The 27831-nt window shown below is 35.5% G+C and overlaps 2 protein-coding genes across 2 annotated transcripts in view; both read left to right on the top strand.

Moving 5' to 3' along the window:
- Positions 1 to 2915, top strand: part of LOC144451504 (uncharacterized) — a 12386-nt gene extending 9471 nt beyond the window's left edge. The window contains exons 10-11 of the mRNA XM_078142370.1: positions 443 to 651; positions 1719 to 2915. Of these exons, the coding sequence (XP_077998496.1) occupies positions 443 to 651; positions 1719 to 1920 (411 nt within the window). The 3' untranslated portion in view covers positions 1921 to 2915. The remainder of the gene's footprint in view (positions 1 to 442; positions 652 to 1718) is intronic.
- Positions 2916 to 5045: 2130 nt separating this feature from the next.
- On the top strand, positions 5046 to 12223 carry LOC144451508 (uncharacterized protein C1orf50 homolog). Its single transcript, XM_078142375.1, has 4 exons — positions 5046 to 5168; positions 5900 to 6015; positions 6602 to 6820; positions 10826 to 12223. The coding sequence occupies exons 1-4, from the start codon at positions 5147 to 5149 to the stop codon at positions 11039 to 11041; spliced, it is 573 nt and encodes a 190-aa protein (XP_077998501.1). The 5' UTR covers positions 5046 to 5146; the 3' UTR covers positions 11042 to 12223.
- The last annotated feature ends 15608 nt before the right edge of the window (positions 12224 to 27831 follow it).

Here is a 27831-nt window from a genome sequence, read left to right as displayed (position 1 = left end):
GAGATGGGGGAGGGAATGAGGAAGGGAGAGAGTGGTAACTACCATTTTGATTTATCAAGGTTTTGTAATCACATTTTATTTCTATGTAAATCCACAAAGATATTGCTGTAATTTGTGTGTATGTAACAAGTCCACTATCAGAAACTCATTCTTCATAAGAAAGGTTATTTTTTTTAAGGTTATACAAAAAAATGAATGCAGTCATTTTAAAATTGAAACCAACGTAATACATCGCCGTATTAGGCAATACCATTGCTATCACACACATGAAAAACACACTAGTCTCTTCACGAATATGGGAGAATTAAAATTATGTAAAAAAATTAATTCATACTTTTTGCACCAAATGTAATTACTATATAAAATGTTTGTTTGCATAATATTAATTCACACCACTCTAATAAAATGACAATATTTTCTTTTCTGTACCACACTTCACTAGTCTTTAGGAATGGTGTATGGATTGTTATTTGATAATATGAGGAATGGCATTGTAGCAGCGTCGGTACTTTTTATGTTCAGTTTGGTCACTGCTGGTTTTTATATTAAAGCCTTTCCAGTATGGTTACAATGGGTGAAATACCTTTCATTCGTCTACTACACATCTCAGGCAATGGTGACACTGGAGTTCACAAACAACAAACCTTTTACGTAAGTCACACAACACTCATACATGTAGTGATTACACAGAAAGAAAATATTCAAAATCACATTTACTGTGACATTGGGACTAGAAGCAAGGCTAGTACAACGCCGCAAACCACCAGACCTCTACGGCACCGTCCGAAACGTACCCATCAAGGGTCGTTGCTTCAGAAGAAATACAATGAGTAACTCTGAAATAAAGCACTTTCTCCATCGGCTATACTCATTTATAGCATTCATAAAAAGTATACTGTTTCAAAGCCTAGCATATGGCCTTTCTAATGTGGTCAAGTGGCAAATGAAACTGTATACTGCTACACTTGATATGGATTCTATAAATGATTGTAGTACATGTACATACAGAAAATGCTTTACTTTGGTGTTATGGGTTGTATCAGCAAATGAAACAGTATACTTGATATGGATGCTATAAATGATTGTAGTATGTACAGAAAATGCTTTACTTTGGTGTTATGGGTTGTATTAGCAAATGAAACAGTATACTTTTACACTTGATATGGATGCTATAAATGATTGTGGTACATACAGAAAACGCTTTACTTTGGTGTTATGGGTTGTATGTATACTGGCATGCGAGAATGGGCTGCACAATCCATTTTCCGACTAAATTTTCTTATGGAAGTTAATATAAACTCAAAATATGAAATGAAACATCAACGCAACAATGGATTGTCTTACGCCTTCTAGTCATCAGAGGGGGTCACCAGAAAAAATCTAAAGGAGAATCCTCCATCGCTCCCCACCCGAAATCAAAATTTAAACTGTATACCCCCTAAATAAATATGTACAATGCAGAGATCGAGGTATTGAAAATGACATTCGTAATGTAGGTGGTTGTACATTAGAAGTATATGCATGAGCATGCAAGCTAGGAGTGTACCTATCAATTTAAAACACCATTTCTGCTGTTTAAATTTTAACAGATTTTATGATTTTGTGACTAACATGCAAATATCCAGATCTTTCCTCTTTCATTCTACATGTATTATTTTTAATATTCTTGATTGTTATATTTTTACATTTGTTTGATATACTTTTATTGTGTTTCTCAGATGCAGTCTTCCGTTGTCGTACTTTGAGGAGTGTGTTGCATACAACGGAACGAATGTGGTGGAAGTACAACCTGAATCTATTCTGGATTTCTGGGAAGTTCACTTACCACTTTGGGTGGATGTGGTCGTATTAGCCGTAACGGCAGTTATACTAAGAATCATCACCTACCTACTTCTCAAGTTTTATCATAAACCAAAATAAACATACATGCTTTATATAGACATATCCTGTCATTCTCTTTCAAAGTTTATACACTATTTACATTTTGTAACCAAGACGTGCATATATATGTATGATTTTATAAATTTGGAATTATTTAAATTTACCGATATAAGTTTCTATTTTCTGTCCGTGTTTCAAAATGTTCAGTTGTATGACGTCGATCGTCACTGTATTGGTATTATTGTATGACACAATTGAAACAAGCAAACATACCTACCTCTACGTGTAGCCTGCCAAAGTCGCTGGATCTATAACGCTGTTGTTACTTCTGCGTCACGTATTACAATGAAGAACGAACGCTAGTGTAATCAGAGACAGTGATGTAGACTACCCACCTGTTCAAGGACCAAGTTGGTTTATAATTTTGTACTGTTAGACACCGTTGTTAGTAATACCGACTTTCTGAGTAACCACACTGTTATAGTCTAAGTCTAGAGACTATCTGTGACTTCAAATCTCTGCTTACGTCTATATAGATCATGAGGTCCTGAGATGAAATTTTCAAATTCAAACGAAGCCACCCACAGTCATTAACATTACATAAATTCTGCTCCATGATAACCCCTAAGTTGGTGTTTATTGGGGACAGTGACATAATGTGGTACATTTGTCGTATCTGGACACTACTGACATGTTCTTTACGTCTTTCTGGTTCATTGATTTCTCATTACACTAGACAGGTTGAAGAGAAATCTTGAGATTTGAAGCCATAGATAGCCTCTAGACTTATAGTACTAGCAGTTGTAACTTTTCGCAGGTGAAAAACAAAACTGCCTTAAATAACATAACAATGCAAAAATGCCATTTACAGTTTTTATCAAAGAGGAGAATGTACCGTGTGAGGGCGCTAACCCGTGGAGATACGGTATATCAAAGCCCGACCCTTTGCAGTCGGAAGATGACTTATTCCTGCAACTCTGAATAATGAAAAGATTAGGTATTCTATGGGGAAAATGATGTCGCCATCACAGATTCAGATAGAGATGATGTAGAAGCCATCAGACGTTGGTGACGTCTATGGCCTGTAGAACTGAGATCAACTTGTCAAGATGTTGGCCATTATCTTAATTTATATAACTTCAAGGAGACAGATTTATTCAAACTAAAGAGCAAACTAATAAATCTGTCTCCTTGAAGTTATATAAATTAAGATAATGGCCAACATCTTGACAAGTTGATCTCAGTTCTATGGGCCATAGACGTCACCAACGTCTAATGGTTTCTACATCATCTCTACCTGAATCTGTGATGGTGACATCATTTATCGCCGACAATATAAATCCATGTGTGGCGTGTTACATGTACATTTAGTCTGTGTAACTATTTTTATCAAATTTTGAATTAACGTATCTTCTAATAATGATACCAATAAACAGTGAGAGAGCATTATGTACCATTGTCCTGTGTACTTTGTGATATGATCAAGTTATATTACATCATGGAAGTATATGTATTATACTTCCATTATGCAATATAATTATAATCATTGTAAGAATAAATGCCAAATAAATGCCAATATATATATATATATATATATATATATATATATATATATATATATATATATATATATATATATGAGTACATGAACATGTAATGTGTCACAGATTTAGTATATGGAAATTTGGCCTACCCGAGTCATTTTACGACTCCTAACACAGGGCACTCAGGCTTAGTTAGTTATGTTTACGAAAACAAACAAACAAACGAAATAAATAGACAAAACAAAAAATAAATAAATACTGACAAACGTCAACAAGAGAGTAATTACAAATCATTATCAGCTACAAGAATTACTATATGTTTTCCTATATGTGAAATGGTCACAATTGTACTATTTATTGTTCGCGCGTTTATTTATTTTGTTTGTTTTTTGTTTTCGTAAACATAATGAACTAAGCCTGAGTGTCCTGTGCTCCTGTTGAGAAAATCACAGATATTGTAAGTTTGATCAAACCGGTCGAGGCATTTACTAGTATCCAAAGTAACCACACCCCCACCCGGCCAGATCGCTTTCCTGAAATGAACCCATATACTAAAGAAACGCCCCACTCAAGCCAGTATGCAGCAAACATGACCAGCCCCAAACATAAAGGGCTTGTAATTTTGTCTGTAAGGTTAGATATACAGAATATAGTGAGCATGCATAATGTATGGAGAATACAACATTCATATCTGTCACCGATCTCTTGATGGTATGAATAGAATACTTCATTGGATTTTTTTGCAATAAGTATTTGGTGCTAAAACAAACTAGTAAATATATAAACTACAGTAATAATAGTTAAATAAAGTTTATATGAAAGTTTAAACTTTAGGTAATATTTGATATATTTTAACTCTGCAGTGTCAAATCCTCAACATTACACATCCCTGTAGCCCCCCCCCCCCCAAAAAAAAAAAAAAATGTTTTCTGTCTTAAAATCATAAAATGATACCATGATTCGTAGCAGTGAAAGGTCAAAGCTATTGCCTATTATGAGCTAGGATAACTTAGGATATAGTTCAATGTAACTTTTGTATAATTCCATACACGGTTGCCATTGGTTACGAGCTTATATAAATATCTATATTTATGATAATTCGTTTCATGATTCATTTTTAAAAAAAATTTGTGGAACAGTGAAAAGGGGCGTTCTAAACAGTTGTTACTGAACTAAATAAGATTTCACTAAATAATATGGTTATTGTTCTTATTATAATTTATGATATAATTGTTATCTTTCATTGTGTTGCTTTATTATACAACGCATGGAATATGTGCAGTGTACACGTTACCGTGCATGTGACGTTACGTTTGGTAACGGGTCTGAAGTGTGATGTCATAGGATTAATCTGGGAATCCCTTCGCTGTTTTGATTGGCTACTACCACCAGTCATCTGACAATGTGCAACCTCGATTGCAAACAATTTATATTTATTATAGATTTTAAATACAATTTCAGTTATAATTTGTATATTTACTCATCTTAAAATATATTTTAACTTGTAATATGTTAATAAAAGCTACAGGGGTATATCATATGAAATATGCCATTTGTTTGTTGTTACATATATGTATTATTGTGAACGAGGTCGGCATGATCGTACTTAGGTCATGTCACTCTCATTAATCGTCCATTTCAATTTGAACACCCACAGAGGCTAGCTCGAAGAGAAGACTCGGTGAGAAACAGCTGACCATAGTATTTTTTTGGATCTTACAATGGAAAACCACGTCACAACAGGTAATTTGGTTATTAGTAAATATTTTAGCTTTGTACAATGGATAAACAACCGTAAAATCTGTCAGTGAAGTTCGAATGTTGTTGTACGTCGCTTGTAAAAGTTGTATACAATACTGCAGTACACGTACATGTAGGTACTACTTCAACTTCTATGTTTTACGTGCGTAAGGTCCCAGGGGGCGGGTGGAGGTACAACACCATTACATTTTTTGCACGACACGGTATATATTATTGCACCACTGACCATAAACAAGAATTCTGTTGGGCGTATTATGTCTTCTGGTTATACTTCCATGCTTTCATCAACTTATAAAGTTGCATAAGTTCGAAGCGCAGTGACAATGTGTTACACTCCCATTTCAAATTATGCTCGTTATTTCTAAAATTATGAACATACGTTCTTGTCTTTGCATACCGAATCAAAATTGGGGACTTGAAGTTATCGTTCATGTCACATGTCAGTCTTCCAAAATTGCTTACAAGGAAGGGAACCTTGGCTCGTCATGAAATGACAGCCAGTCAATTCACCGGTATAGCGCCCGCCCGCTACACTTTGTATGGCTTCCGTCAAAGCTACGAGTACGACGTACGGAACTATTTGATTTTTTGACCTAGCCCTAGCTATATGCTAGTATGCTAGCATCTGCAGTTACCTACCCACCCTCGTATGAGTATGTAGATATTATGTCCATGAAAACCATGTAACAGAATCTGTATCTTTTTGCTTGTAGTATCCCTGGTGGAACGGTCCGGCCGATCAGGAGAATACACACTTGTGGACCCTACAGCATCCGGCAAAGTCCATGATCCCATGGACTTGGTTGAAATTGCCAGACAAGTACAGAAGGTACGTCTATATTTTGCCATATGTCCCCACATGTTAGGTCTTGTAATGTAGCCACCTATACAGCATTTTCTATCTCTGCATCTCTTGATGTTTGTTTAGCTACTGTACTAAAAGTTGTGGAATCGTGTCTTAACAGCTGGTACAGTACATACAGTGATATAAACTCTCATCAAGTTTACAGATATGATTGTCATCCACATTGACACCAAAACAAATTGCTTGATACCAAAAACTGAGAAATATGACATATTTGATTTGTCTGGCCTTTATGTATACTATATGCTTGCATACTAAATGGCCTTTGATGCTATATCAGTACATGTTTGCTCCTAAATAAGGTCAAGAGTGAATTATTTTTGTGCTTACTATTTTGTTACACTGACTTACAGGCCAGAGGTTCAACTCCGGGTTCTTGTAACAGTGTTCTCTTATCAATCAAACTACATAGGATCACTTGTCTGTTCTGGAACAACTTTTCCTAAAGCTCTACCAGACAATATATTTAAACACGTAAATATTGTCCTATTATTATAGTATTAAATCTGAACTTGACCTTTAATTATTCTGGTTCATTCTTTCCATTCAGGCTGATGAATTCACACGTGCCAATGCTAGCAACAAACTGATGACAATAGCAGAGCAAATCAGACATCTTCAAGAACAAGCTAAAAAAGTATTACAAGAGGCAAAGCGAGATGCTGACCTTCATCACGCTGCATGTAACATCAAGAAACGACCGGGTCAGATGTACTATTTGTATAAAAGAGAATCAGGACAACAGTACTTCTCAATACTTTCACGACAGGTTAGTGATGGATTCTTATATTGAAATCTAATGTAGTGGTCAGCTGTTCATTCACTATTAGGCAAAAAAAAAAAATTGTTTCTGGTCGGCATGCACATTACTTAAATACCCCCATGTCTGTCATTTTGTGTGTGTTTGTCCAGCCCATGCAGTCTGCAGATCCATGGGGAAACACAAAAATAACCCTCCCTACTGTAGTGAAGACAACAGCAGAGCCAATGAAAAAGCAAATGTCATCTGCCCCAACACACACACTTGCTCTAAAGTACTAAATAAAGAGAATAGTAACTGCCATAAATAGTAGACTGAGTGACAGGTTTGTTGAGAATTTAAAAAAAATTATAAAAAATCATTTTAGACAAACTCTTCTGACCAGAAACAATTCTTTTTTTTTAGGCCTTACTTTCATTTTTTTGCTTGAAGTGTCCTTTGAATACAACGTGATCACATTTGGTATTGATCACTGCCCATATATCTGATTGATTCTCATTATTAGGAACATTCAAATTTTTTGTCGGGGTAGCCAATGAAAATCTGCTTTACAGTTAACACTGCAGTAAAAGGCATTCTGATTGGTTAAATGGAGAATTTAATGCAGTTTCACTTGAACGTTACTTTTAGTGAGAATGAGTCTGATGTAGGGCTGGTAACCAAGACAACAATGTAAAATAAACAACGATACAATCAAAATCAAAGATAATAGGTCATGCATATAGAACATGGTTACTATTTTATGTAAGTTTTTATAAATAGGGCTAAAAGTTAGCAGTAGTGTATAGACCACTAAACGTATCTAGACTACCAAGTTAGCAGTAGTACACGACACAAAGACCACTAAACGTATCTAGACTACCAAATTAGCAGTAGTCCAGGACACATAGACTACTAAACATTGTATCTAGATTACCAAAATTAGCAGTAGTCCAGGACACATAGACTACTAAATATTGTATCTAGACTACCAAATTAGCAGTAGTCCAGGACACATAGACTACTAAACATTGTATCTAGACTACCAAATTAGCAGTAGTCCAGGACACATAGACTACTAAACATTGTATCTAGATTACCAAAATTAGCAGTAGTCCAGGACACGTAGACTACTAAATATTGTATCTAGACTACCAAATTAGCAGTAGTCCGGGACACATAGACTACTAAACATTGTATCTAGACTACCAGATTAGCAGAAATCCAGGATACATAGACTACTAAATATTGTATCTAGACTACCAAATTAGCTGTATTCCACACAGGGCACATAGACTACTAAACATCGTATCTAGACTACCAAATTAGCTGTATTCCACAGGACATATAGACTACTAAATATTGTATCTAGACTACCAAATTAGCTGTATTCCACAGGACATATAGACTACTAAATATTGTATCTAGACTACCAAATTAGCTGTATTCCACAGGGCACATAGACTACTAAACATTGTATCTAGACTACCAAATTAGCTGTATTCCACAGGACACATAGACTACTAAATATTGTATCTAAACTACTAAATTAGCTGTATTCCACAGGACACATTGACTACTAAATATTGTATCTAGACTACCAAATTAGCTGTATTCCACACAGGACATATAGACTACTAAACATTGTATCTAGACTACCAAATTAGCAGTAGTCCGGGACACATAGACTACTAAACATTGTATCTAGACTACCAAATTAGCAGTAGCCCAGGACACATAGACTACTAAACATTGTATCTAGACTAACAAATTAGCAGTAGTCCAGGACACATAGACTACTAAACATTGTATCTAGACTACCAAATTAGCAGTAGCCCAGGACACATAGACTACTAAACATTGTATCTAGACTACCAAATTAGCAGTAGTCCAGGACACATAGACTACTAAACATTGTATCTAGACTACCAAATTAGCAGTAGCCCAGGACACATAGACTACTAAACATTGTATCTAGACTAACAAATTAGCAGTAGTCCAGGACACATAGACTACTAAACATTGTATCTAGACTACCAAATTAGCAGTAGCCCAGGACACATAGACTACTAAACATTGTATCTAGACTACCAAACATTGTATCTAGACTACCAGATTAGCAGAAATCCAGGATACATAGACTACTAAATATTGTATCTAGACTACCAAATTAGCTGTATTCCACAGGACACATAGACTACTAAACATTGTATCTAGACTACCAAATTAGCTGTATTCCACAGGACACATAGACTACTAAATATTGTATCTAGACTACCAAATTAGCTGTATTCCACAGGGCACATTGACTACTAAATATTGTATCTAGACTACCAAATTAGCTGTATTCCACAGGACACATAGACTACTAAATATTGTATCTAGACTACCAAATTAGCTGTATTCCACAGGGCACATTGACTACTAAATATTGTATCTAGACTACCAAATTAGCTGTATTCCACAGGACATATAGACTACTAAACATTGTATCTAGACTACCAAATTAGCTGTATTCCACAGGGCACATTGACTACTAAATATTGTATAGACTACCAAATTAGCTGTATTCCACAGGACACATAGACTACTAAATATTGTATCTAGACTACCAAATTAGCTGTATTCCACAGGGCACATTGACTACTAAATATTGTATCTAGACTACCAAATTAGCTGTATTCCACAGGGCACATTGACTACTAAATATTGTATCTAGACTACCAAATTAGCTGTATTCCACAGGACATATAGACTACTAAATATTGTATCTAGACTACCAAATTAGCTGTATTCCACAGGACATATAGACTACTAAATATTGTATCTAGACTACCAAATTAGCTGTATTCCACAGGACACATTGACTACTAAATATTGTATCTAGACTACCAAATTAGCTGTATTCCACAGGACACATTGACTACTAAATATTGTATCTAGACTACCAAATTAGCTGTATTCCACAGGACACATTGACTACTAAATATTGTATCTAGACTACCAAATTAGCTGTATTCCACAGGACATATAGACTACTAAATATTGTATCTAGACTACCAAATTAGCTGTATTCCACAGGACACATAGACTACTAAATATTGTATCTAGACTACCAAATTAGCTGTATTCCACACAGGACATATAGACTACTAAACATTGTATCTAGACTACCAAATTAGCTGTATTCCACAGGACACATAGACTACTAAATATTGTATCTAGACTACCAAATTAGCTGTATTCCACAGGACATATAGACTACTAAACATTGTATCTAGACTACCAAATTAGCTGTATTCCACAGGACATATAGACTACTAAATATTGTATCTAGACTACCAAATTAGCTGTATTCCACAGGACATATAGACTACTAAACATTGTATCTAGACTACCAAATTAGCTGTATTCCACAGGACATATAGACTACTAAATATTGTATCTAGACTACCAAATTAGCTGTATTCCACAGGACATATAGACTACTAAACATTGTATCTAGACTACCAAATTAGCTGTATTCCACAGGACACATAGACTACTAAACATTGTATCTAGACTACCAAATTAGCTGTATTCCACACAGGACATATAGACTACTAAACATTGTATCTAGACTACCAAATTAGCTGTATTCCACAGGACATATAGACTACTAAACATTGTATCTAGACTACCAAATTAGCTGTATTCCACAGGACATATAGACTACTAAATATTGTATCTAGACTACCAAATTAGCTGTATTCCACAGGACACATTGACCATAGTCCTAAATGTATGTAGACTACCAAGTTTATCAGGGGTAGACTGTGTGAAAATTGTTAGTAAAACAGTTCATTCAGCTAAATGTCACTACTAATTTCAAGCCCTGATAGAATTTGCTAATTATCTAAGTGTTTATATAATATGCTAATTATTTTATGTAAAATGTATATGCTAATTATTATGTAAAACGTACATCTCATATGCTAATTATTTTATGTAAAACTTACATATAACATTCTTATTGTTATACATTTCCTATTGTAGGAATGGGGAGCTTCCTGTCCACATGAATATGTGGGAGCCTACAAATTGGAATACGACATGTCATGGACACCAGCTGAAAATGTTGAACAACGAGGACAGGAAATAGCACTTATTGACAAACTTTTAAATTCACAAGCTTCCATTGCATATCCAATGGAACCAAATTTTGAACCGTTGGTTTCTGAAAAAATAAGGACTGAAGATAGAAAGGAATAGAATAGTTTCAAATTATTATTATTGACTGTTTGTAATATAAGATTTGATCCACAATGGATCACCCTGTCATTTAAAAAAAAATGGATTATGCCATTGATTGTTGAAGATTGAAATGTAAGATTCAATCCAAAATGATGGGTTACCCCTTCATTTTCAAAAATGGAATATGCCATTGATAGAAACACAATAAGGTGATGTCTATTATAAGCTGTATTTAGGGATGAGTTATGCAATATTATATAAAATGGCAGAGGTATTTACAAAGGATTTGTATTGATTGATTAGAATTGCAGCCATGCATGTGTTCTTCAACGTGAAGATTTGGTCAAATAACAGCACTTATTAAGAGACAATCTACACTTATGAAACAAGATAATTATTCAACTTTTGCAGTTGATTTGTTCAAGGAAAATCCACCCACCAGGAAGCAGTCAGTAAAAGGTGTAAAGATAACCGTGAGTTCCTAAAATTTACAATATTTTAAACAAATAATCTGAACTATTCAGACTGGTTGAGAATGTCATTGACCTTAGCCTTGAAACACTGAGAAATAGTGATTTTCAAAGGAGGCCAACAGTACTCAACTATAGTGGTCCTGGAGTCCTTGCAGCTGAATAGCACTCCTAGTGTCTAAACTATATATTCTTTCGTTTTTTTCATAACCGGAATGAGGCCATCGTGTATTATTTATGCAACTACTTCATGTCTTCAGTGATAATTTTAACCCAAATGTATGCCTCATAAAACAGTTTAATAAGATTACTGATGTGCATTATGTAGAAGTTTAGGAGTATTTTAACCCTTGTATATTTTGGTTTTAAATAGCACTCCTAGTGTCCAAACTATATATTCTTTTGTTTTTTTTTCATAACCGTTTTTTTTAACCCTTGCATATTTTGGTTTTGAATAGCACCCCTAGTGTCCAAACTATGTATTCTTTTGTTGTTTTTTCATAACCAGACAGGTTTTTTAACCCTTGTATATTGTAGTTTTGATCATACCTAAAAATGAAGCAATTGCTCTTGTACTAAATACAGAACATTTAAAATTCCCCCTTGTAAAGCAAAAGGACTTGAGTCATGTATTTATTCACATTAACTTTTTTAATTTATAATGCACTTGAAGGTAATTGAAGGATTTTGCTGCAAAGTTTACTAGATTTATACTCTAGCCTCAACATGGATGGATGTTTTTGATGATTTTCTTTTAATGAATAAATATTTTAATTTTAGAACTATAGGTCTGTTTGTCTATCAATGGGTATGTACAACTTTAAAGTGGCACATGCTGAGTTTATCAACTTTTTACTCAAAAAATTCCTGTTAAAGATAGATTTTTTTTTCACTAATTGGTAATGATTGTATAAAGTGTTGAAAGTAATGTATATTACCACAAGACCCATGTGGCACAGTGGTAAAGGTTCTCCACTTCTAAGCCTATATAGTTTCAGGTTCAATTCCTGTAAGGGTTTGAGAACATTTTTTTTCATTTACTGTTGGTGATTGTAAGACATAAAAGGATAAAAAGAACATAGAGAATTGGGGGGGACCCGAGATGGTGTAGTGGGTATAGTTGTGGACTGGTAATTCAGAGTCCTGAGTTCAATTCCTAGACAGGCAATGAAAAAGGAGTTGGAGTTGGAGTTGGAGTTGGAGTTGGAGTTGGAGTTGGAGTTGGAGTTGGAGTTGGAGTTGGAGTTGGAGTTGGAGTTGGAGTTGGAGTAGGAGTAGGAGTAGGAGTTGGAGTTGGAGTTGGAGTTGGAGTTGGAGTAGGAGTAGGAGTAGGAGTAGGAGTAGGAGTAGGAGTTGGAGTTGGAGTTGGAGTGTATACTATTATTCTACTATACTATACTATAATTCTACTATACTATTATTCTACTATACTATACTATTATTCTACTATACTATACTATAATTCTACTATACTATTATTCTACTATACTATACTATACTACTATACTATACTACTATACTATTATTCTACTATACTATACTATTATTCTACTATACTATACTATACTATTATTCTACTATACTATACTATACTATACTATTATTCTACTATACTATACTATACTATACTATTATTCTACTATACTATACTATACTATTATTCTACTATACTATACTATACTATTATTCTACTATACTATACTATACTATTATTCTACTATACTATACTATACTATTATTCTACTATTATTATACTATACTATACTATACTACTATTATTATACTATACTATACTATACTATACTATTATACTATACTATACTATACTATACTATACTATACTATTATTCTTCTATACTATACTATACTATACTATACTATTATTCTTCTATACTATACTATACTATGCTATACTACACTCTACTATTACGGTACTACACTACACAAAACCGAGAGCCTATAGCATGCTAAACAGTTGTTATAGAAACAATACAGTTGTGCTACAAGGGTAATTTTGAATAAAGTTTTATTGAACATCTACATGATTGATGTCATGGAAATTGACAAAACTGATAATTCAGAGGTAATTATGTAAGAGGACAGTTTCTCTAAGTGATGTATATGTCTTCAAATCTGATTGCACGTAGTTGTCTTCAATGATCAGAACGGGTAATGTTTGACATCAGTGTAGGCTATTGCAAAGAAACTACACAACTGTACTATAGCCGTTGAAGATAAAGAGAAATGGCACTTTTTCTCTAATGTCTACGATTGTACTAAATAAAAAATTTGATGCAGCCACACTTGTTCTCATTTCTGAATGAAAGAAATCTTCTTTTGTTCAACATGTCGTTATTTGTGTACTTGTAAACAAGAACCTTCAAGATAGAGGATTTTAATAATAAACAAAAGTTTAGATTCTTTTAAAGAAAACTCACAATGACAAAAATCTTTCAAACTCTGGAGAAAAGTCAGAACCAAACATTTCAGTTTGAAAAATTTTGGAGGGAAATTTATGTGACCGACATCCGAGGAAGAGACAACAACATCACTGTGATTACTGTACTATAACTACGTAAGTACTACATTTTTTTACAAAATATTTACACTTGGAGGGTGCATATGGGTTCTTTAGTTTCAACCCTTGAATAGAAAAGGCTTTCTTTTGTAATATCCAAAAATTTTACAATATAAATATCCAAAATAAATAATTTATTTTTTGTGTAAATTTAGCACCGTATTTTTGAAGATGGCCAAACAGAAACACACACTTACCTTTCATCGCTGTCAGTTTTTTCCGCAAGAAACATACTGTAACTAGCATAACCCATACACACGCTCGCGTATTGCATACGTAAAGAAAAAATATTCAAAAGTTTTAAAAGTATTGACATTTCTAGTAGATACGTGTAAAATTTGTACATCCCCTAATTCCTATCAACATGGACTAGTCTATAATATAGAGACATTAGAGCTTTCCCACACTAACTTCATATAGGGATGTACAAAATAAGTGTTGGTGTCCCTCCTTCACTTCAACTTGTACACCCCTATTTCCAATCAAATTGGACTAGTCTATAATATAAAACATTATAGCTATTCCACAGGCAAAGTTTCGATAGGAGTGTACAATTCTAGGGATACTTTTTCAGTACCTTTTTTTTGGTCACTTCTCACTTTTTTGTATACATTCTGTACAATGGCACTTTCTATAGTACGGATACTGTAGTGAGGTCACAGGTCAAACTCCATTGCTTCCTACACTCTTCATTTAAATAAAATAGGGCAAACTATTAAATTTTCAACCTTGCCAATCAATTTGTTTCACAAAACCATCTCTAAAAATTTGTGTATATCATAATATGAAGGCATCAAACTAGGCATGTACGTAACAAAACTTATTCCACCCACTTATAACACTAGAGGGCGCCATACACTGACCACAGCACTTTACCCTCTCAACTGAAACACTTCTTTGAGGTTACTTTTTAAAAAAGCAACATACAGAAAGTGCTACAGGGATACTTAATATTAATCTTCATCTACACAGTAGAAAATGTAAACGTACACCTAAAACTTCTGATAACAAAATTAGAGATATTTCTTTAAAGTGGCCATATGGATGAGGATTGGGTATTTATTTTGGATTTTTAATTTACAAAACAATTTTATCATGGCTTCCTACTTGAAAAATCAATGTGAAACAACATATGCCAAATCTTTGTTTGTAACCCAATAAATTGCAAAAAGCTAAAACATATGTAAAAAGTTTTTTATTGTAGTACAATAACAAAGATTTTACACGTTTATTAAGCTTTTGCAATTCATCAAACTACAAACAAGGACTTGACATATATTGTGTCACATTGATTTTTCAAGTAGGGTGTCAGGATAAAATTGTTTTATAAAATAAAAATCCGAAAATAAATACCCACTCCTCATCCATATGGCCACTTTAAGTCATTGCAAACAGTAACATTTCATACTTTCATCTTGTAAAATATACAATGGCAGCATTAGTATACCCAGGGCTCAAAATTAACAGTAGTTCCGTGTCTACAGGCTACCAATTCTTGTCATTGGACTACCATAATTTGCAGCTGGTAGCCCACTCAGGCTACAATACACTATTGATTATGCAATGATTTAAAGGATGGGAAGATTTACAGACATAAAAATATTTCAATGTGATACATTTCCAAAAAGAGGAACTCTGTTTTCAGTTCAGGAACATAGGACTATTGGTCACCAGCCTTGGGCTACCACTTTCTGAAACTGGTAGCCCACTATGACTACCATAGAAAAATAGTGCCAATGGCGTTGTAGCACAACTGTACATTTTTTTAAAATGTTTTCCGTTATGCTGATCCATACTAGGTATAGGCGTTCATTTGCTGAATGATTATCCATACATTCATTTGTCTATTTATCCCTGTTAATGTTATCTTTGCAATATATGTGATCACTTGGCTGTTGCTATGGGTGTGGCCTTGTTGCTAGGCAAATTTACATACATTTTTGGAATGTTCCTTCAATTATCTATTAATCCCTGTTATCTTTGCAATGTATCTGATCATTAGGCTGTTACTATGGGCATGGTCTTGTTGATAGGCATATTTGCAAACATATTTTGAATGCTTAGACACCCCTAAGAATGTTCCCACCAAATTTCAGACCGATCTGCCCAATAGTTTTTGAGTAAGTTTTTTGACCAAAAATTACATTTTTTGACCCAAATCACACACTGATAGTAGAATCATTTTGATTTGAACAATTTCCCAACAAGACACCCAAGGTAATACACCCATCAAATATCATGGCAATCGGTACATGCAGGAAATTTAACCTGCCAAACACAGTATGATCATGGAGGTCTTGATATGACTATTTTTCTTTCCCCATAAAATGTGTGACTTCTTATTTTTTGTACAAACTGTTTTTCTGAATGCCTAAAGACTGCATTTATATGAACCTGTTTTAATCATAGTGTCTAAGATTTAATTCAGCTGTGCTAAAAACAGGCCTAGGTTGCCAAGCAACCTTAAACAGATATTAATTTTTATGCCATTCACACAAATATGTGAAGTAGTCCATAAAGATTTAATGATTTCATTGCATCAATAAAACATGAATCTTTCATTTCCAGGCTGAAGTCAAAGCATTTTGTAATACAACAAATCACATGATTTCCAAACGTAAAATGCACATTTCTGATGCGATCATTTTCATTTGAACAATTTCCCAACTGGACACCCAAGGTAATGGACCCACCAAATATCATGGCAACACACAAAAACACACACACACACACACACACACACACACACACACACACACACACACACAGACAGACAGACAGACAGACGCCAGGCAATGCCTATAGCACTACTGAACCTCTGTTCAGTTGTGCTACAAAAGTTAATTTCAAGCCCTGACACCTTATAAAAATCTTCATGTGAACTGGACTCCACTAACATTGAAATAACAACTATATATCCTGAATACCAAAAAAAAAAAACCCACATCAAACTGACACTACAGTTGAAAAACCAAACACATACTTTACTGATCATTGTTTCTCAAATCCGAAAAATGAAAATAAATATGAATTTAAAACTTGACTGTAAGATAAGGTTACTGAGCTTTTTTCAACACAGCAATGTTGTGACACTTGCATCTTAAAATTTAGTTTTTCACTGACATCAAGATTAAATATATTCTAGCTTCCCTAGGTTTATTTGTGATAACATAACATTTACAATTTGCATTACTTGATCATTCAAATAACATCTCCTGCATTATTTCAATATGCAAATCACATAATTCCTATAGTTTCAATATGCAAATTATGTCAGTTGTATCATTTAAATATGCAAATCACATCATTCCTAGTGTTTCCATATGCAAATTACGTCAGTTGTAGTATTTAAATATGCAAATCACATCGTTCCTAGTGTTTCCATATGCAAATTACGTCAGTTGTATCATTTAAATATGCAAATCACATCATTCCTAGTGTTTCCATATGCAAATTACGTCAGTTGTAGTATTTAAATATGCAAATCACATCGTTCCTAGTGTTTCCATATGCAAATTACGTCAGTTGTAGTATTTAAATATGCAAATCACATCGTTCCTAGTGTTTCCATATGCAAATTACGTCAGTTGTAGTATTTAAATATGCAAATCACATCATTCCTATTGTTTCCATATGCAAATTGTCAGTTGTATCATTTAAATATGCAAATCAAATCATTCCTATTGTTTCCATATGCAATTTGTCAGTTGTATCATTTAAATATGCAAATCACATCATTTGCACTATTGCAATATGCAAATCACACATATTCTAGTTTTAATGTGAAAATTATGCTTAGTTCGTTTAAATTGGCTTACATTTTTTTCCCATGTTCCTTGCAAATTTATTACCACTCACACTAATGCACACTAATGCACAAACCACTGATATACATTTTTACACCCTCTGGAGAGTTTAACCCTTTCATTCCTAGAGACGACATTGGAATAAATAGAAACTTGATTGTAAGAACATTTTCTAAAATTTAAGAATATTACTTCATTGGGAAGTAATATTTCTTGAATTCTGATCTAAAATAAAGTGGATCTTTTTCCAAAAATTACAGAGAAACAAGAATTTTTGTTCAAAAATTTTGGCGTGAAAGTTTCTAGTCCTGAAAGGGTTAAATGTCTCTATAATTACATCAAATGTCATGTTAGTGTCTACCCTTGGATAATCTTGCCCTTGCCTTCTTCAACCTCTGGGCTCTTGTCTGGCTGGAAGTACCAACAGAGAAGCCACCAACTCCTGGAGTGCCTGGTGCTGCTACTCCTGCTCCAAATGGACTGGCCCCAGGTGTGCCTACACGATGATACAAAAGTCTCATCAGTTGCTTTTTCTAAAGAAATCATCTTTATATCACAGGACACCTACCTTACCATCGGGAAAGGGGAATAATGGCCTTGTGTAATTATTACCACAGGGTCCAGCGAGCATGTTATTGATAGATTGATCGATTGATCGATTGATTGATCGATCGATTGATTTATTGATTGATTTATTACTTGGTTGAATGATTGATCAATTGAATGATTCATTTTTGTGGTGAAATAAAACTTACTTTGTGTGATGTTGATCAATTGACTAGTGTATACTAACCAATCAGAGCTGACCAATGAATACTACCCAATCAGAGCTGACCAATGAATACTACCCAATCAGAGCTGACCAACAAATACTACCCAATCAGAGCTGACCAATGAATACTACCCAATCAGAGCTGACCAGTGAATAATATCCAATCAGAGCTGACCAATGAATACTACCCAATCAGAGCTGACCAATGAATACTACCCAATCAGAGCTGACCAACAAATACTAACCAGTCAGAGTTGACCAATGAATAATATCCAACCAGAGCTGACCAATGAGTAGTATTCTATCACAGCTGACCAATGAATACTAACCAATCAGAGCTGACTAATGAATACCGGCCAATCAGTGTTGACCACACACTGAATACACTGACCATCAGTCCTGACTACACAATGACTAACCAATCAGTACTTACCTCCTGCAAAGTTAAATGGCGTAGCATTGGCTTGTGCTGGTGTGGATGTACTTTGACTGTATGGGGGTGGTGGAGCAGTAGAACCACCAAAATTGAAACCACTTTGTTGACCACCTGGGTTTGAACCTGTATATGCAAAATAAACATTAATATTATGTATGTTAAAAGGGAACACAGGTGAGACTTATTGCATCTTAGCCACAATTCTTTAATCTCATGGACTAAGAAAAGTCATTTTCACCAACTCTGTATTGCATGACTTCTCTAAAACTGAGGCAAATCCAGTCTGCTGTGCACTGGAGTGAGGCATTCTGGGAAATAAACAATGCTAGGAGCTTCAATATACATATGTAAGTACACCATACATATGTTTGTGTTATCAGTCACCATATTGTAGTACCTCAAGGTGAATAGCAATGAAATGTTTTGTATTAAAAAACAACGGAGTTCACTCACAGATAAGTGAAAAAGACATGAATGCCTTGAATAAATTAAAGTTAAAATTATATTTTTAAAAAAAAACACAAAGAAAATAACATGAAACTTACCGAATGCAAATGGTTTTGAGTCTGTACTGGGAGTACCCATACCGGTAAAGTTGAAAGTACCAGATGGTTGTTGCTGTGGTTGCTGTTGTGTGCTTCCAAAGCCAGTACTTCCAGCACCAAATGCATTTTGAGAACTAGAACCGAACGTTGTTGGTGCAGCACCACTACCAAATGCCGGTGCTGCAGGAGCTGGGGCTGGTGTATTCCCAAAGGTTGCACTCTGTACACCACTTCCAAAAGCAAATCCACTTGATCCAAAGTTACTTTGTGTGGTGGCGCTGGTACTTGAAGTACCAAATGGTGCCTTGCTTTGTGTTGCAGTGGCTGGGGCTCCAAAGGCACTCTGACTTTGTGTTGCAGCGGCTGGGGCTCCAAAGGCATTCTGACTTTGTGTAGCAGCGGCTGGGGCTCCAAAGGCACTCTGACTTTGTGTTGCAGCGGCTGGGGCTCCAAAGGCACTCTGACTTTGTGTTGCAGCGGCTGGGGCTCCAAAGGCACTCTGACTTTGTGTTGCAGTGGTTGGTGCTCCAAAAACACTCTGACTTTGAGTAGTTGCAGTTTGTACTCCAAATGCACCCTGAGTTGGTGCAGTAACAGTACCACTGTTTCCAAATGCAGGCTGACTACTGACTCCACCAAAGGCAAATGTTGAGGATGGTGCAGTACTTGTTGTTGCAGTTCCAAAAATGCCCCCTTGCGCAGCAGCAGCTGAGGTGCTACTTTGTGTTACAGTTGTTCCACTGAATAAACCAGACATAGGTGCTGCTGCAGTACTAGTTGCAGTAGCCATGCCAGGGAAGACTGAGGTTGAAAAGTTACTGGCTGGTTTAGCATTAAAGGCAGATGTACCTGCTGCTGCACTGGTGGCTGCAACACCTGCTGCAGCAGTTGGGTTGAAGCCAAAAGGATTGTTCACAGGGGCAGCTGTAGTCGAAACTGTAGTAGCTACTGGGGTGCTCTGAGTTGTTTGTGCTGCAGTTGTTTGTGGTGATGCAAAATTGAATCCTCCTGTGCTAGTAGCAGTTGCAGAAGGTTTAGGAGTAAAGCCAATATTTGATGTTTGTGTTTGGTTAAGGGATGACGATGATGAAGTTGCTGGTGGCACTCCAAAGACTGGTTTGAATGTTGCTGCTGCACTTGCAGTTGGAGCTGATGCAGTAGTTGTTGCAGTACTTTGAATAGGATTTGAAAAAGGAGACAGGACTGTAGAAGTTGTTACAGTCTGTGGTTTTGGCATTGCTGGATTAAAGCTGAACAAACTTGCAGCAGGGGAGGCAGTTGATGCAGTTGATGCAGCAGTTGACACAGTTGTTACAGGTGCTGTTGTCTGAACAGATGGTTGAACATTAAAACCTGCGGAGCCTGGTGGTTGAGTTGATACACCACCCATTGCCAATCCTGTTCCTACACTAATACCTGCAGCAGTCTGAGGGGCTGATATATTGAATAAACTGCTTGCTGCAGTAGTGACAGCCTGTGTTGGAAGTTGTTCTGTCTTTACATGAAAGCCTCCAGCTGGCGTTGTTGTCTTAACAGAAGAATGCAGTCCTGTTGTGGTCACAGACGTACCTAATAAAGGTGTTGCAGCTGCAGCTGCAGCTGCTGCTACAGTAGGTTGGGTTGCTGCAGTACTGGCAAGACTACTAGTTACTGAAAATTGTGATGCAAGTACACTTGAGGTTGTTGGTGCACCACTTGTTGCAGGAGTAGGAAGACCCAACACTTTTTGTGCAATGTTCGTGCTTGATGCAGTACTTGTCGCAGTACCTCCAAAATTAAACTGTCCAGGTGCAGCAGTTACTGCAGCTCTTTTGGTCTTATCTGCTTCAGTTAAATTCACTGATGTACTTGCAGGTTCTGTTTGTTTTGCTAGCTGATGAAGTTGATTTAATGTTCCTTTACCTAACACTGAATCAAGAGAGAATGGAACTGCTCCTGTCTTGGTTTTCTCAGTTAATGATGATAATGCTGACGATAACAGTGGATTTTTGCTCAAAGAAGGCTTAGTAGAATCACTTAAAGTTACAACAGAGGTAGTAGTGGCTGAAGTACTTATTGATCCACTAGTCAATGTTGCTGTGAATGATGGCAAAGTACTACTAGTTGTTGCTGTAATACTAGTAGTTTTAGATGATGATGTCTGCTGCAGTAGTGATGCAGTAGTCGATATTGTCGATGGTTTAGTGATGAGAGAAGTGGCAAGTGAAGGTAATAATGGCTTAGTTTCCTGAGTTTTGTCTCCTCCTGTTGAGTCAAAAGTTATATATAAGTAAGACGAAAAAAAAAAAAATTGTGTGTTTCCGATAACATGGCCTCAGAAAATAGGATAGGTAGGTTGGGATTTTGTTTCATTTTATTTTACATTTCTAATTGTTTTTTTATTTTTGAAAACTATTGCTTCGACCAAAAAACAGACAAAATGTTAGTCAGAATACCCCTTCTTTGATGGTTTGAAGAAACATGTACAGACATAACTGGGGTAAGAAAACAGATGTACATGAAGGTCAAGAAGACAAAGAATAATTTCTTATTTTTTGTTTAAATGTGATTTGATTTTATTTGAATTTGAATTTATTTGGCAATAAAATATAGTAAAAACATACATTTAAAAGTATTGCCGAGGATAACACAACAAAGCAATTAAAACTTATTCCCATTGTGGTCCTCGAAAATATAAAATGTTTAGGGTCGGCGGCTTAAAATAGGACAGTTGCGTTATCAGAAACACACAATTTTTCTATTTTGCCTAGACTGAAGGTAATATAATTAGAATCATATCATGTACAAGCCAAGTTATTGTCTGTGAACAGAAAATATGGAATATATACCATTCTAGGTCACAACAACTTCTGTCTACGTCACTGGTTTAGTGATGCTCAAAATATGAATCAAATCACTATATTTTTCCCGATTTTCATAAATTATGCTAGACAAGCTATCATTATGTTATATACTATTCCCCCATATTTTTCTTCATTTAGCCATAAAATACTCATGACCTAAGGTTTTTTTTCACTACTCGTCTAGCTACTTGTAGTTAAAAGGCCCCTTAGGTCAACATATTTTTATTTGATATCTTTTGACTGAACTAATTTTTTTTCTTGTGTAAATACGGTATTTTGTAATTATTCCGTACTTCATAGTTACTGTAGAGCAATTGTATTGAAATTTTCCATTCTTCTTTTAGAAAGCCCTCATTATTTCTCATTGTACTACGAATTGTAAAGTACCAAACTCGGGAAACAGTTTTTTACAAGCTACACTTTAGCTTTTCCCAGTTTTCCGGCCATAGAACTCTCAATTGTATTCTATACAGATGTGTTGTGCAATTTCTCTAGTTTGTCAATTTCTGTATATGTATGGCATACTGTGACAAATTCATTCTTTCTATGGCAAATAAACGATATATTCCTTGGCACAAAGAAAACTTTTCAGGAATAATATGAAAACAGTATATGTGTCATTTGGTTCTATTTGTTTCTATTATGTTATCATTACCTTCTGTGATTTTCTGCTGTACAGGTTCCACTTCCTGTAACATTCGTTTAACTCTTTCATCAGCTCGTCTTGTGTCCTCTGCCATGTCAGTCAGTGTGTATTGGTAAGTTGGTGGGGTCTGTGTAAACAAACATCAGATATAATACTTAGAAACAGATCAAAATGAACCAGAAGTCAAATTATAATATGAGCTTATGACCTGATATCATTTCTTCATACAGTGACATCACTGTCAATATCAATTTTTGCATAGTAACCTGAGTCGGACGACAAGTGTTACCGCTATGCCAAAGTGGTATGAACAGTGTTACAAATGAACAAAGACATGATATAGGGTTATAATTAATCTATCAAAGACCAGGAAGGCAAAGAGAACATATGAAGGATAAAGTGATACAAAGCTTACATGTAAGTCTGATTTTTGTATCACTCAACTCCATTGTCAGGTGACATGCACATAATCTGATGATTGTCAGGTGACATGCACATAATCTGATGAATGTCAGGTGACATGCACATAATCTGATGATTGTCAGGTGACATGCACATAATCTGATGATTGTCAGGTGACATGCACATAATCTGATGATTGTCAGGTGACATGCACATAATCTGATGATTGTCAGTTGGTTCCACAGAATTTCGACAGCATAGCTGTAAGATTGATCTCTGTATGATTTGAGTCTGTTCTGGGAACCTTAAGTGTTGTATGATGACTTGAGCACAAAGACCTTGTAGGGTTGTTTCTGTATGCTTTCATTATATTTTTAGCAATAACACGGCACGGTCTTGTCTGATCAGAAATGTGTTTTCCAGCTATGTTTAACATGAATATCATCAAGCTATGTTTAACATGAATATCATCATGTTTAACATTCATCACAATTTTTGTTTTATTTTACTTATATTACTTACCAGGATTTCTTTATCAAATAATGAATTGAACATTGGAACCTTCTTTCTAAGTGTGGAGTTGGTAGTTTTCAATAATTTTGGAGTCATAAAATTTGGTGCGCCCTCTTGAGTCTGCTCAGTTACTGAACTCTCACATGAACTTTCATTCATATCACTGTCTGAAATGTGGTCATCGTTTCCAGTTGATTCTCTGAAAACACAAAAATTGAAAAAAATGGTGGTAATGATAAAACAGCATTTCTGTCCCTATATGTTTGACTACCTTTTTCCCCAGGCCTCTCTCTCTGTTATATTTACTTACCCTCTTTCCAGGTCTGTCTTTCTGTTACCCTCTTTTCAAACAGATACACAGACATAGAGACACATGGAGAGACACTGAGACAGACAGAAAGACAGACAGACACACAGACACAGACTCAAAGACAGACACACAGACAGAGACACCGAGACAGACAGACACACACACACATGCACACACACACACACAGACACACAGACACACACACACACACACACACACAAACCTGTTACGTACTCATAAACTTGATAAAATAACTAAAGACATTTTTCATATATTTTGGTTTTAAGTAACCTATGTATGATTTATAATAAAATAGAAAACTATTAGTACTTCTTTCAGTAATTCCTACCTTTCATCAAGTCCTTTTATTTGTTCTTTTCTTTGAGTTTTTGTAGGTGTACTACGTCTTTCATCGTCAACAATTTTCCTTTTCTTGGTACTTTCACTGCCTAATATCTGAAAAATGATGGGTAAAAACACAAAATTACTTTTTGTTCCTTACCCATGGACATGGACGAATCAAAGAGTCTGATAAAAAGAACTTTAGAAAATGAACCAATCAATGATGATAACACATTGACTGCATTCTACATGATTGGATAATTCACAGTAACAATCGTGTGAACTCAGATTATAATGCAGTAGCAAGGTGTACAGTTCATTTAGTTCTATATTCAGGTAAATTAAATGTTTTACTTTTAATGTATAAAGTGCAAATTTTTTCTATTGCTCGACACTGTGTGAGAAGAGCCATTTGGCTCAACAGTCTATCGAGTTGAAATAAAGTCTAATAATAATAATACTAACATAACTGGTGCATTTTTTAAAATACATTTTGATACTTAACACGTAAGTAACTGATTTTGATAGTTATTGCAACAATTTACAAGACAGCATAGTATGTTTACAAAACACTAAAACAGCTGAGATATTGGGATTGTCAGAAATTAAGACATTATCCTGTCATTTCTCTATTTCCTGATATTCTTTCAGTCTTGCAGCCAGAGGGGGTTTTGGGATCATTTGACACATTTTTTGACCTGACCCACATTTTGGAAGTGACGGGTCATAGATGACCTACACTATAATTGTATGCAAATATGTTTAGCATCATTACCATGCCTATACATGTAGCAACAGCCAAATGATCGCATATATTGCATAGATAACAACAGGGTTGGATAGGCAACTGCATAATCATTCAGCAAATATCTAGCATGGATCAGCATGTGGGTAAATATTTTTAAAACTGTACAGTTGTGCTACAATGCCATTGGCGCTTTTTTATAATGTCCCAATAAAAACAATCTATGATGACCCAGAGAAATGAAAGTTTCGGGACACTATGTCCCACTCTTTTAAAAGGTTGGCTGCAACACTGTCTTTGTGCTGTAATTTCTGTTTCCTGACATTCTTTGCGGTAAATGTTGAAGTTAGGTTAGGTGAAGCTAACACTGCCAATGGACAATAAACAAAGGAAACGTACCACTTGGACTACATCACAATTTTTACAAGATGTAAACAAACTGGATGAAAATCATGAATACAAATACGAAAATACTTTTCCCTTCATTCAAACGATCACTTGGCAGTTGGATTTGGATATCAACTGCGCCCTGGTGTATATCAACTGTGCCCTGGTGTATATCCAACTCACCCTCCTCATGACCAGAAGATTACCAGTCAACCCTCAAGTACAGACACCCATATTGGGTTAGTAGTAGTTTGACTTCGAGTGATTACTTCAGCCCCTCAAGTACAGACACCCATATTGGGGCAGTAGTAGTTTGGGTGATTACCCAGAATTCACGAGTACAGACACCCATATTGGGGCAGTAGTAGTTTGAATGATTACTTCAGCCCCTCAAGTACAGATACCCATATTGGGGCAGTGGTAGTTTGAATGATTACCCAGAATTCATGAGTACAGACACCCATATTGGGTCAGTTGTAGTTTGACTTTGAGTGATTACTTCAGCCCCTCACAGACACCCATATTGGGGCAGTAGTAGTTTGGGTGATTACCCAGAATTCATGAGTACAGACACTCATATTGGGGCAGTAGTAGTTTGAATGACTACCTCAGACCCTCAAGTACAGACACCCATATTGGGGCAGTGGTAGTTTGAATGATTACTTCAGACCCTCAAGTACAGACACTCGTATTGGGGCAGTAGTAGTTTGGGTGATTACCCAGAATTCATGAGTACAGACACCCATATTGGGGCAGTAGTAGTTTGAATGACTACCTCAGACCCTCAAGTACAGACACCCATATTGGGGCAGTGGTTGTTGTTGTATTTTTTTTTTTTTTTGTGGTAGTTTGAATGATTACTTCAGACCCTCAAGTATAGACACTCGTATTGGGGTAGTGGTAGTTTGAATGATTACCCAGAATTCATGAGTACAGACACCCATATTGGGTCAGTAGTTTGAATGATTACCCAGAATTCATGAGTATAGACACCCATATCAGGGCAGTAGTAATTTGAATGATTACCCAGAATTCATGAGTACAATTACTTACCTTTTTCTTTAATGGTGCTTTCATAGAACTATACGAGGCTGCAATGGCATTCCTTTTCTTGTTAACATTTACAAAACTTGGTGTTGGGCTGACATTGACAGGTGGTCGTTTTACGCCCTTTTGTACTCCACCAGATAAAGTAACGCCACCATTGGGTACTAGAGTTGAAGGTGTGTCAAATCGTCTAAGATGAAAGAGTGAAAATTACAATGAATATCTTATGATTTCCTATAGTTACTACTATGGAATGCAAACTATGATTTCCTATAGTTACTACTATGGAATGCAAACTATCAGCTTACTAAAGCTATTATTTTAGTAGGTTACACAAGGTGATAGTAATTCCTTGGCTATATAGATATAATCAGCCTGTAATGAAGATGGTTTCAAATGCCGTAAACACTGAATGAAGTGAAGATGTCGCTACTTTGAGGACTGTAGCTGTTGACATTATGTGATGGTAAGCAACCCAATTGTCCCTCCTTACTTGTATGACAAAGTCATCTAACCTTTTCAACAGTACTTCCAATCTGATTAAAATGAAAATAGCTAGATGTCTTTATGTACCTCTATTTCCATAGTTTTGTGTTGTTGTTTTTTTGTTCCGAGTAATTGCCGCCTTCCCATATCTGAACCTGTGTAATAGACAATCCCATTGAATGTTGACAATATTGTAAGGTTTTCACAACCAATCAGAACGCTTCAATTTCTCCCATGTGTGCAGCTGCCAAAGTAACGCTCATCCTGTTTGGCCAATCGAAAGCACAAGATTCAAACGTGATTGTCTATTACACAGGTTCAAATGTGGAAAGGCAGCGATCACTGGGAACAGAACAAACAAAACACACTGATGGACATATAGAGGTAAATAAGGGCATCTCGTCGCTTTTACCACATCAGAATTTAATCAGATTGCAGTACATCCAGACAACTGTCTATGACAAAGTGATCTAACCCTTT

The sequence above is a fragment of the Glandiceps talaboti genome, chromosome 21 (genome assembly GCF_964340395.1).
Source record: "Glandiceps talaboti chromosome 21, keGlaTala1.1, whole genome shotgun sequence".
NCBI classification, from domain to species: Eukaryota; Metazoa; Hemichordata; class Enteropneusta; family Spengelidae; genus Glandiceps; species Glandiceps talaboti.
Note: the sequence above shows the minus strand (reverse complement) of the source record. Positions and strands in the feature narration are given on the sequence as shown.